The 12,733-nt window shown below is 37.0% G+C and overlaps 1 protein-coding gene across 10 annotated transcripts in view; it reads left to right on the forward strand.

Annotated features, from left to right (window-relative positions):
* Window positions 1-12,733, forward strand: part of BLTP1 (bridge-like lipid transfer protein family member 1) — a 117,830-nt gene that overhangs the window by 24,303 nt on the left and 80,794 nt on the right. For all 10 annotated transcript variants that reach the window (XM_035114174.2, XM_035114176.2, XM_035114179.2 and 7 more), the window contains exons 8-16: window positions 477-670; window positions 2,529-2,608; window positions 3,093-3,243; window positions 5,402-5,558; window positions 6,111-6,189; window positions 6,925-7,016; window positions 7,899-8,016; window positions 9,457-9,612; window positions 11,945-12,042. In XM_035114174.2, coding sequence (XP_034970065.1) covers window positions 477-670; window positions 2,529-2,608; window positions 3,093-3,243; window positions 5,402-5,558; window positions 6,111-6,189; window positions 6,925-7,016; window positions 7,899-8,016; window positions 9,457-9,612; window positions 11,945-12,042 — 1,125 coding nt within the window. The remainder of the gene's footprint in view (window positions 1-476; window positions 671-2,528; window positions 2,609-3,092; window positions 3,244-5,401; window positions 5,559-6,110; window positions 6,190-6,924; window positions 7,017-7,898; window positions 8,017-9,456; window positions 9,613-11,944; window positions 12,043-12,733) is intronic.

A 12,733-nucleotide genomic window follows, 5' to 3' on the forward strand; every position in this document is an offset into this window, starting at 1 on the left:
TTCTGGAAGGCATTGTAAGAGTTTGGTGAGGAGTTGCTATTAGATGACTTGGAGAAGTTATGATTGTCTGTCTTGTGGAAATTAGGATCAATATGTTGCAAAGAGAATAGCCCTGTTTGCAGTGGCAGCCCAATAACGGAGATGTATTTTATTCTCAAACAAATATGCAAATTGTAAATGCCATTCATTGAATTGACCTGGATTGAAAATCATGGTGGCTGTTTCCTTGAGTCTAATCTTCTTGTTCTAAATGTTGTGTTTTCAGTACAAAAACCTTGCTGTTTTCAAGTGTAATAACCTTTCATTAAGCAATAAAGTCCAATTATTCTGGTTATAAGTTTGTAACACTAATGGGCTGCTCAGGACTGATTATAGTCCTAACTGGAGAGAATACAAATAATAAAGAAATAATTGAGAAGGATGACTTTTATGATGATGGATTAAAAGCTAACATTTAATTGTCTTACTCATTTAAGGGTCGTTTAGCCTTTGGGAATCATTATCAGCCTCAAACCATCTGCATTAACTTTGATGATGCTTTCTTAACATATACCACAAAACCACCTTCAAGTCACCTTGATCAATTTATGCATATTGTGAAAGGAAAACTGGAAAATGTGAGGGTTATGCTTGTTCCAAGTCCAAGATACGTTGGCCTTCAAAATGATGAGTAAGTGTTTACAGTTTATGTAGGAATATTTTGAAAAATATTTTGAAAAATGTACTATGTAGTGTATATAAAATTGGGTCCAAAACTCTTCATACAAAGGACCACTCTGCATCCTCAAGCACCCTGCAAATATTAATGCACAATTTTAATTGAGGATAAACACCCAACACTAAAGCATTAGTGAGGGGTGGTTAACTTACGGACCCCGAGCATGTTTTTGTTGACTATTTCTAAAATGACATTAGAATTAGTTGTGTTAATCCTTGGTTGCTGATATAATTTTGATTTGATATTTTAGAAGGAATTGGTATAGCAATTGGTATCATACTATTATACGCATTAGTAAAGATCAACATAGAAGCCTCACCTCGGCTTCTCATTTCACTGAATATTGTATAACAAGATAAAATCACCACACAACTATAAAGTTACCTTCTAAGTGACTCAAAGTGTGTTTGTCATAATCATGAGAGGTGTTCTTATTTCTGAAGCTCAAATGAGGCTAAACATTTAGTTCTAAGGTTTCAACGCTTCAAAACTAGTGTAATTGCAAGCTGTTAGAAACTGAAAAGAAATATATTTTGAAAAAAATGAAAATGATTAAATAAATTACAAATCAGTAGGGTTGAATCCATACTAAGTGAGTCACATTTTAATCCTACTGAAATCCATGAAATTTAAGTTAGTGATGACTAACTTGTCCCATTGATTGCAATGAGATGAAAGTGTATGTCTGGATCCAAGTCATGGTGAACTATTGCAGACTTTAATGCTATTGCATTCACATCTTGTAAAAAATAGGCTTTCTACCTCACAGATTAATTGATGGATAATTTATTTGCATCAGCCACCCACCATTGTTAAAGTGAACATATATAAACATACTAAACAAACAAAATTGCCAAGCTAAATTAATAATTGTATAGTTTAAAACTTGCAGTAAAGCAAATGACCAATTGAGGCAACACTGGGGTTTTTTTGACTACAAATTAAGTGTGATATGAGATAGCACAGTGAGAAGGTTTATTCTGAAATTATCATGTATTGCTTTAGCAAGGTCATGTTCAAGGAGTAAAGCTACTATACATGGCTCAATTAATTGGCTAAAATAATTACATTTTGGGGAAATTATTTCACATGAAAGTCACAAAATAACTGAATATTTCCTTTATAGTTATAAAATGTGGATATTATTCTCAGGGTAACATTGTTTTGCTCTTTTTTGTATGGAATTGTTACACCTATTGGTCTAATTACTGAAGATGGTCTGTCCCTATGGGTTCAGATTCTATTTTAACTGGAAAATTATTAACAAATTAACAGAGTGAATATAGAGCAAGGGTAAAGCAAAAGAAAGGCAAATCAAGTCTTCAGCATAGGAGGTGAAAATTTCAGAGTTTTGCCATTATGGCTAACATTGGATTATCTTGATTTAGATGTCAATTTTAATCTAACTGGATATCTTAATAAATTCATTATAGCAATCAGAGTTTTAAACTAGCCTGGTGTGTTTTCAAAATTTTCAAATTTTCTTTTTATGGAAAGTTGACAACTACCAGAGGAATTAGTCTTTTAAACACATTAACTGATTGATTGTGGACTACTACATCAGATACATGAAGTGTTACCACTGAGGGTAAAATGGGACCAAGTAGCCAAACCATATCATGCTAAGTGGCGGGCTCTGGGAGAGATTACAGCCACTTTGATCCTCCTTGGTTGTTTTGATGCTGAATTGAGTTGAGCCATGGTTTGGTGCAATGTGGATCTGAACCTGGGCTCCTGGTTAGCTGACCCAGATAAACCACAAGCTTAGAGTGTACAGTGTTTATACCCCCCCCCTTTTCTTCTTTAACAGACCACCAAGATTAATGGGTGAAGGTTTTGTTGTGATGCAATCAAATGATGTTGATATCTACTATTATATGGATGAACCAGGTAAGTTCAGTTTCGCTCAGAGGCTAAAAATCATAATAGGTATATAGTTCTCATAGTTGCTTAGTAAACAGCTGCTAAGTAGGCATTTTTAGATTGGGAAAATAGTATGGGGGGGAGTGTTCAAGTCACCCCAAAGCATCCCAGCCCCTCTAGCCCCTGGTAGTTACTTTTAACTAGTTTTAAATAGTTTTCATGCAAGCAGGAGGGGCAGGGCAGCTTGCAGAACTGGTGGGCAGGGAAGCATCTTCCTAGCGCGTTAGCTCTGCCCATCCACGGAGCAGCCTGGTGTCTTCAGCTGGCGCGCAAGCAGGAGGGACAGGGAAGCATTCCTGTACCTTTTTTTTCCTAGAAAAAAAAGCACTGCATATATTAATTGCATAGTAATAAGTAAATGGTTCTGTGTTAATTGGTAGTAGTTTACAGATGATATGTTCCTTGTATATTTGTTATATTTAAAATGCTTCTGCTGTTTTCTAAAATACAGGGCTTGTACCAGAAGAATCAGAGGAAACTAATGAGGGAGAAACAAGTAATGAGGATAGTAAATTGCAAGACCTCCCGCCCTGTTGGGGATTAGATATAGTTTGTGGCAAAGGAACAGATTTCAACTATGGTCCATGGGCTGACAGGCAAAGGTAATGTTGTTTAATTATTTTGTTTATATCTACTGTAAAAAAGGAAGAATATAATCAAAACAGAACAGATTTTCCAGCAAAGTTGTCCTACCTACTTTCATGTGCCTAGAGTTTGAGGACATCAATCCTTTTTAATATATGCTTGCTTGTATTATACTCTGTTATGAATTTTGCTTTCTCTGTAGTTCACACCCATGTTCATACACCTGCATGTTTAGAGTCTAGCTGTTTGTTCAGAGATTAGACATATCCCAGTTTGATAATTTTAAAAGGAAGGCCTCTGGACGAGATGTCTTCTAAAAGTTTTGGGCTACAGAGGTCTCATATAGCTGTTTTATAAAACAACTTTGATCAAGTGTTCAGTGGTGAATGAACAGTAGTGCTTCCCTGGAAACTCATTTCATCTGTTCGTAGGGATTTTCCTTCCTGAATCTTGAAGAATAACTTTATGTAAGGCTGCCACTGGGTCCACTGTGCTGTTCGCCTGTGTGAGGAAAATAACTTGGCTTTTCAAAAGCAGATAGGTGTTTCAGAATGATTCTTACTATTTTGTTACTTATTGAATTTGTTAGTCGCTTTATCTTGCCCAGAGCAACCCAAAGCAACTTTCAACCAACCAACCAACCAACCAGATAGAAAAACCCACATAGATACATTAAAACAAAGAGAAAAAAGAAATACATTAAAAACATCCCTCCCACTTTTAAATGGCTACAGATAGAAGGCCAAAGGCCTGGTTATAGAGGAAAGTTTTTGCCTGGCACCTGAAGTTATATAAAGATGGTGTCAGGCGAGCCTCTCTGGGGAAAGCACTCCACATTGCAGAAAAGGCCTGTTACTGTGTTGCCACCCTTCGAACCTCTTGCGAATAAGGGCCTCAGATTATGATCTCAGGGTCTGAGGTGGTTCATATGGGGAGAGGTGGTTAGAACGATATTCTGAAATGCAGTTAGGTCCTCTGAAATGCAGTTAGGTCCTCCTATTGTCAGAACTGTGGAAGAAACAAAAAAGGTTGTACAATTGCTGCTGGGATCAGGAGTGAACGTGAGCAAGCAAACAGGGCCGTCTCAAGCAGGTCGGGTGCCCTGGTGCTGAGGCGCGGAGATCAATCACTCTGGCGCCTGCGCAGCGCCCCCCCCCTGCCGGCCCGGCGCCCCGCACCACCGGGACTACACCTAGAGCCGGGCCTGAAAGCAAACAGTGGCAGGACTCCACTGTAGTTCTGGCAAGTCAGCTGGGGGTTGAAAATAATTGGAAATCTAACAGGAAAACCTACACCAGGAGTGGATAACTTTTTCTCTCTACTGAAGGCTGCATTCCATTGGCAGTGGTGGGCAGAGCCAAAACCAACAGTGGGGGAGAAGGGTATAAAGCCAAAAATAGATGCACCACTTTCTTTCTGTTTCTCTCCATGCAGTGGGCTGTCAGGGGAGAGTTAAACCCCACTTGCCATAGGTCTATATTGCTTGCTTGCAGAGAGTTTTCTCCACCTTCCCTTGCTTCATCCATTTTGTGTTTCCCCCATTCTGTTTTTTCCCCTCTCCCCCTCTCCATCCTGGCTCCCCCTGCAATAAAACTAGGTCAAGGTCTGTAGCTTTCCACCCCTTCTGTGGACAATTTTGTTGAAGTTCAGCTACTTCATCTTGTGCTGAACAAGGCAGGGATAGGTAGCATGCTTCACTTCTACAGCCTGTTATCCTTTACTGCTCTAGGGAGCAGGATCAGGTTCTGTACAGAATTGCATTTTATATGAGTTGATGTGCACTGTTGGGAGGACACAGTGGATCTTCTATAGGAGGTTCTTATATTTTGACATTAGCATGTGTTGGATGCTTACTGTAACTTTCAAATAACATTGATTTATTTAAAATCTCATTCGTTAACTTCACAAGGTCAGCTGTGTAAATCTTTTTGTTTTCTTATTTCTATTTTCAGTTTCTAGGGTAATTGAATTTGATAGTGCCTTAAGATAAATCTGGAATATAGCTTCACTAATCAAGCCTTTTGAGAAATATAGGAAAACATGTATTTTTTTCACTCTCTAGTTCATGTTCTTGCTTCTTGCGTGCTGTGTAGAGTGTCTTAGAGAAAATATATAAATAGCTGATATTCATTTCTAGATGAATAACTGAATTAATATTCTGCTGTTGTTTTGTAGGGACTGTTTGTGGAAATTCTTTTTCCCACCAGATTACCAAGTCATGAAAGTCTCAGAAATTCCGCAGCCTGGGAAGCCAAGACAAATTCTTGCTTTTGAGCTCCGTATGAATATCATTGCAGATGCCACTATTGATCTGCTCTTCACAAAAAATAGGGTAAATAAGAAAGACACATCTACATGTGAGATTTGGGAATATACATGTATATTTTTTAGATTAGTCTTTCAAATATCATTATTTCTGTTTTGAAAGTTGTCTTCTGAAATAGAATGGAATTTTCTTTGTCATTCTGTGTTTGAATATATGTAAATACCGGTATTCATATTCAATATATTTTGGCTGATCACATAAATCATAACCTACCAAAATATATTACTTAAATTACTAACAGTATTTCCACCTGTCTGGTTGTGAATATAATTTCACAAAGTGCAATTTCATACCTTGGTGAGAACTGTTGAATCATAACCACTAAATATAGTATTCTGTTCATTAGCAAACATTAATTTGTCTAGCTGTTATGAATACTCCTCATGCTTTTCTTCAGCTTCATTGAGTTGTTTTTTTAAAAAATGTATATCAAGCTTTTAATCAGCTGTGGCCTACTAGTTTCCTTTCATAAATCCTGAAAGTTTCTAAAGTGAGAACTTGAAGTGTGATATAGTCTGAGTTCAAATAATCAAAATAATGTCTGATTTTTCTTGGCAGGAAACTAATGCTGTTCATGTAAATGTTGGAGCAGGTTCTTATTTGGAAGTTAACATTCCCATGACTGTAGCAGAAGATGGTAGGTTGAGACTGAAAGTGTTTTATGTTGAAATAATTCAAGAAGAACAGTTACTTGCAGAAACCTGGTTCAATAAGATTATGGGTGTTAGGGTTGATTTTCAATAAGATTATGTGTGTTAGGGTTGATTTTCAGTAATACCAAATAATTTTCTCAAAATAATTCCTGCATTGGAAGGGGTTGGACTAGATGACCCTCATGGTCTCTTTTGAATCTACAGTCTGTGGAGCTATGTCTGTAAACAGCTTGCATTCATTGTTAAAAAGTTTTTTTGTTGGCTTCTATACTTTCTTAAGATTTGTGAATTTTGGTTCCAGTCTATCTACTTGGGAACGAGATAAAGTTTTACTTTTTAAGTATATGAATGATCTGGAGCACTGAAGAACTATCATGCTGCTCGTTCTGAATTAATAAGTGATGAACTCAAGATATGACACCTTTGATTGTATTCTTCGTATACTTCTTTACACATTTTCCTATTGCAGGGACATGATAGATTCATTTCCCAAAACACTGTAGATAAGGAAAATTGTACTCATAAGATGCTCTGCCCCCTTGCATCAGATTCTTTTTTTTAACCGAGTAGAAGACTCAGCTAAAAATCTTAATTTTAAATTATATCAGTCCATGCTATGTGGTTAGTACTGATAGACTGGAGGGATCACTACATTTTTTAAAAAAAAAATGAAGAAAGACATAGTGGCAATTCTTGAATTTTGTGGTTTTGTTCACTAGGTTACTCTCCTACTATTAAAGGACAGCTTTTGCATATAGATGCCACCAGCAGTATGCAGTTCCGGACTCTCTTAGAAGCAGAAATGTTAGCAGTAAGTATTCTTTTGCACAAGCATCTGAGTGATTTCTACTGTAATTTGCTTTGAAACTTACTTGAATGTAAGGAATTATTGAAAAAAATGGGGAGTTAAGGGATTTAAAATAAATGAAACTAGAACCAGTGATTTCAGATGTTTACTTCTTTGGTATGTAGGTTCTAGGCTGCTACATTCTGCATCAGCTGCAGATTTCAGTTTTTGAGAGTAGCCCCACAGAGACTACGAGAGTAGCCCCACAGAGATTCTTTTCCTTCATTATTACCCTTTCCGGTCCTCAGAGCACCCACATTGGACTGCAAAGTAGCAAACCAAACCAAACCAAACAGCACAAAGATTCTGATTGTGGAGCTTCTGTATCAGGCTTAGTTTAATCCTGCCTTCTGGAACTTTTCATTCAGTCTGCCTTGCCTAGAAAACCTCTTCTGATCCTTCAGCCAGTATGAGGATTTGTCACAGACTGTCTTTGTGAACATCCCATCTTGCCAATTTCAGTTTCTGGAACTTGCTGCACATTCCAAGATACTTGTTGCTGTTTCAGAATCTGGTCTTCCAGATTTAGCAGGCTTCGTGTACAGGGGTGTGTCCTTTTTTTAATACAAAAAACTTTAGGTTGAAAGCCGGTTGATATTTTTGCAGTGAAAGCAGATGGCGAAATTACATAGTTTGAGTTCATTTATTATAGATGTTTTCAGATAAATCATGTGGGAATTGACCTTTTAACGTGACAGACTTAAACATTAGTAAACTGAGTTAACCATCAGCTCATTTTAGGAAGAAATAATTTTTAAATTACCCATTGATTACGCAGTTGTCATTTAATTTTACTGTTGATCACCATATTAAGAGTGAATCCTGCTGCTTGTTTATTTTGTTTAGTTTCATATTAATGCCTGCTACCCCCGGATATGGAACATGCCACAGGCATGGCAGTGTGAAGTTGAAGTTTACAAAGCAACCTACCATTTTATATTTGCTCAGAAAAGTTTCTTTTCAGGTAACTGTTCTGTTTGTGTGTACAGTACTTGGCTTTTTCAAATGCTATCAACATCTATACGGGGAGTGTTTTTGCATAGATGTATGCTTATTCAGAATTGTTACAAATATATACTATTTTTTTGTTCACTCCCTATTGCTTTAGCCATCAAAACCATCTGTGGAACTTTTTTTATGTCACAAGAGCATGAAAATACATGCCTGCGTAGCAGTTCCAGTAGGAAGGTTTTGGTGCACTGGCCATCTAAATGATTCATGTTTCACACAAATTATACTATCAATGATGCATATATTTGTGTTAAATTAGAAATATTAACAAATCTCTCATCCCTTCAACCCCACCCCTACCCCATCCTCCTGGGTCATACAAGCCTGTTGTTTTGCTTTCTGTTTAATAAGCAAGCCCTATTCAAAAGTTCTAAACAAACAAGGGCAAAACAAAATTTGTAATAGTAACTGACTGTTTACTTTTCAAGTGGCTGCCTTTTATGTTACTTTGTAATCACACAATAGTCCATAGAAGTTGAGCTGTGTAAAATTGCAGCTGTGTTTTCAAATTATAAGACATTACCTTTAATTCTTTTTTATAATTAAAGGTTTCTGTAAATGCAGCTCATTTCATAAATACCCTAAGCCCAAACATGAAGTTAAAATGAAATAAATGAGAAGCAGAGGTGATTTCCAAAGTCATTTTTGCTTCTTTTTGCAAAAAGGGAAAGAATGTTGGACTACTTTAATTGCATAACGTTCAGCACTTGTAATATTTTAAATTTTGATCGCTCATTCAAGTGTATTATTTCTTGTCTTCCGAAATACACTTACTTAAAACTGAAGTCAAAATTCTAAAATGGAAACACAACACTAAAACTGACTTTTGCCGTCTCTGAGACTACTACAAAAGTTAAGATTTTTGAAAATGACCGTTTGGATTACAGTACTGGGAATGAGGCAAATGTGTATTTCTCTTTCCCACAAATGCCTTTAACTGCATATTTAAAGTAGTAGAGATGGAGTTTTGTTTGCACAACAGGACATCTTCCTCTCTCCAAATCTGATCCAAAGGGCATATCTTAAAGATGGATGGGAGGCCAGGGAGGGAGGAAAGGAAGGGCAAGTCCCATTGTTTTAGCTGAAGTCCATTTCACTAGAGAATGGGCACTGCTGGATATCACTGTTGCTGTTATTGCAGGCATAGATGCTTAATTTTTTTGCAGTGTGGTCCTTTGCATAACTGACAGTACGTCCCAGTGAACAAATTGGGATTTATTTCTGAGGGAAAAAATGCATAGATTAAAACTGCAACACGGCAGGATTTTTTTTTAGTGCATTATGCAACAGAAAAGGTAAAGAAACTGACTTATTAATGCAACAAAATATAATCAGTTTTACAATTGTCTTTTCCCACTAGTGACTTGCAGTAACATGTCTCCTTTATTTTTAGATTTGATTCAGGACTGGTCTAGTGACAGTGCTCCTGATATCTTCTCATTTGTTCCCTATTCATGGAATTTTAAAATCATGTTTCATCAATTTGAAATGATTTGGGCAGCAAATCAGCACAACTGGATTGATTGTTCCACAAAACAGCAGGAAAATGGTGAGAATATTTTAAAGCAGGCATGCTACATTCCTTTCCATAAGCAGCAGTAATACATGCTCAACCAAAACAAATTCCTTCTTATCTGATTCAACTCCTTTTTCCTTTTAACTGTGAAAAGCCTTTAAATCCCTGATGTAGCAACGCCATTTGCTAGTTCTACTAATAGATGTCAGTTCCTACAGTCACTAAATTTCCACTGTTTTTCAGTGTAGCTAATTGTATATTTTAAAGAGTGCTCCACAGAAAGGGGAAGTAAATCAGTAGCGACTAACCAGGAAGTATGGATTTGCCTGCATGTTGGGGTAGCTGATTCTCATACGTTCATTGGTTGCCCTTTCTCAGGCTTTCCTTAACACTGTTATTTAGAAAGCAATTGACATTGAAGAGGTATTGACTCATCAACAGGGGTATGGAAGCAGGTACAAACAAAATTCTAAGATGCCTCCTCTCTTTTTCCAAGTAGGAGTATTCCAAAACTCAATGAATTCAGCAGTGACAAGGGTGGCTTATGTGCCATCTGAATAAGCAGATGGAAATCCAACTGTTTTGACAAAAAAACCCAAGTTAGGAATGCAAGAAGAAATGGCGGGCCCCACCCATTTGCATGCAGAGAATTCTGGGCACCAGTGTGGCCTGATGATATATTTGGCCTGTGCTGCCATTTTCAGGGCTCTGCTTGTAGTGAGCACGCTGTTTTTGATACCAGATGACTTTTCATCAAGGGCAGTCACCATCTTAGCGATGGTTCAGCTTATAGCCTGCCCAAATGTCCTGAATCTATCAATTACAAGAATACAGCATAATAAAAAAATTCCTTCAGTAGCACCTTAAAGACCAACTAAGTTTATATTTTGGTATGAGCTTTCATGTGCATGCACACTTCTTCAGATACACTAGAAACAGAAGTGTCAGACCCTATATATATACAGAGGGTGGTGGGGGTGGGTGGGAATGGGAGATGGGCTGATGGGAGTGGTAAACCTGTAGATGGGTGTTAATGGCTGCTGATGGCTGCAATTAGTCCTGGGCTGAGGTGCTAAAGAAAGCTTGATCATGCATAATGAGATAAGAATCTGATATCTCTATTCATCCCAGGTGCTTCCATGGTTTTAAGCTTGGTAATGATTTCCAATTCAGCAACTTCCCTTTCCAGTCTGTTCCTGAAATTTCTCTGTAATAAAACAGCTGCTTTGAGATCTTGTATAGAATGTCCTGGGAGATTGAAGTGTGAAGAAGTGTGCATGCACACGAAAGCTCATACCAAAATATAAACTTAGTTGGTCTTTAAGGTGCTACTGAAGGAATTTTTTTATTTTGCTTCGACTCAGACCAACACGGCTACCTACCTGTAACAAGAATACAGCATGACTGTACATGACTCAGTCATTTATGGGAGCATCTTGGGCTTCATGCTGAGAAACTGTACTTTTCCAGTAGTTGTGCTACTCATACTGTTGTTATTGGGAAATGGTTACACCTCATCATCCAGTCATTTATAGTCTTAACATATTGGTCCTCATTATGAATGATGATGTGTGACTCTCCTCTACTCCCTGCCCCCCCCCTTGCTGTTTGTGAGTTTTTTAAATTATTTTCTGGACGAATGCTATCATATGTTAAATCAGGGATCAGCAAACTCTTGGAGGGTGTGTAGTCCCCTCCTGCATTTGATGTAGTCCTGCTTTTTTGTTACAGCAGCATGGCTGTGCCATGTGCAGATCAGAAATATGCAGATGACACATTGTTCTCTTAATGATTCGCACAGATGTGTTGCTGGGTCTTTAAAAGACACAAATCACCTACAATTTGCATATGCTTATTTATGTATATAGATGCAAATTTATATTTCAGTGGGAAAAGTCACTCTAAGTAAAGGGTTGGTTTTTTTTAAAAAAAATAAGTTAGAAAGAAGGGATGGAAGGGCTTGGGCAGGAGAGATGAGGCTCTGTGCAAAAGACTTGGGGGGGGGGGGGAGGCCCTGGGCCACTCTCCATCAATGTGCTTGGTATTGCAGTAAGGAGAAAAATGTGGTTGCATTGAGTGGCTGCTCGAATAAGCTTTCTTTTGAATCTGAATAAAAATGGAAAAGGCTGTTTCATTATCCATATAAATGACATCTATTGAATTAAATTCTTTGAGTTCTTCTTCTTGTTCTGTTAACCTTCCGTAGCTGAGTGATATATGTGTGTAATTCGTTTAGGAAGAGGAATGATAAAAAGCTCTTTCTTTGTCCTCTCTTATATCTGCTGAAGCACTAGTGTGGTTTTGTTAAGATAATTTTAACAAATAATTAATATTTGATTCCCCCCCCCATTTTATTTTCTTGCAGTTTATGTTGCAGCCTGTGGGGAAACATTAAACATAGTTTTCTCCTTGCCTTTTACTGACTTTGTTCCAAGCACATGCAGTACTAGATTCTCTTTAAGGGTAAGTGGCTTTACTATTAAAAAAATAAATTCCATATCCCTCCTCATTGTTTGCATAGAAATCCTGAGCTTTAAAGAAGAGGAGGCATAATTCATCACAACTGTTCTAAAAAATCTTATTTTTCATTCTTTAGTGCATATTCTCAATGCTTTTTATCTTTTACTCAGTTATCTCAAAAGACTGTGGCAGTGCTAGTGTGACTAATGTTAAGTAACTGCATTAGTAATTGAAGGCCAAAACCTTAAATAACTGTATTTCTACTTGGACAATAACTCTTCATAACATGCATATCTTTGGCTAGGCATTTTAATCTTCATTCTAAAGGCATGCATACAGTGGCAATTGTAGTATTGCAGTTAAAAAATAATAATAGAAATATGAAGATTAACAATTTGGAACGATAAGCACAGTGCCTTTGAATATATGAGTTTACTAACAGTAGTAGGAAAATGTGGTTATTTGCTTTGCGGTGAATTTATTGAGATTGTTTCAGTGATATGCATTTTCTTTAATGTAACTGATTTTATCATACATTATGTAATTGTTCAAAACAGTAACATTTGTAAAAATGTTATGATGTATAATTCCTTCTATAAAATGTTCTTTAAAAGTGCAAGTTATGTTATTTACTATGAATAAAATAGTAAATTCCCCATTACATTCCTTGAAATTGTTATTCTCTACACTCAGA

This window comes from Zootoca vivipara, chromosome 9, assembly GCF_963506605.1.
Source record: "Zootoca vivipara chromosome 9, rZooViv1.1, whole genome shotgun sequence".
NCBI classification, from domain to species: Eukaryota; Metazoa; Chordata; class Lepidosauria; order Squamata; family Lacertidae; genus Zootoca; species Zootoca vivipara.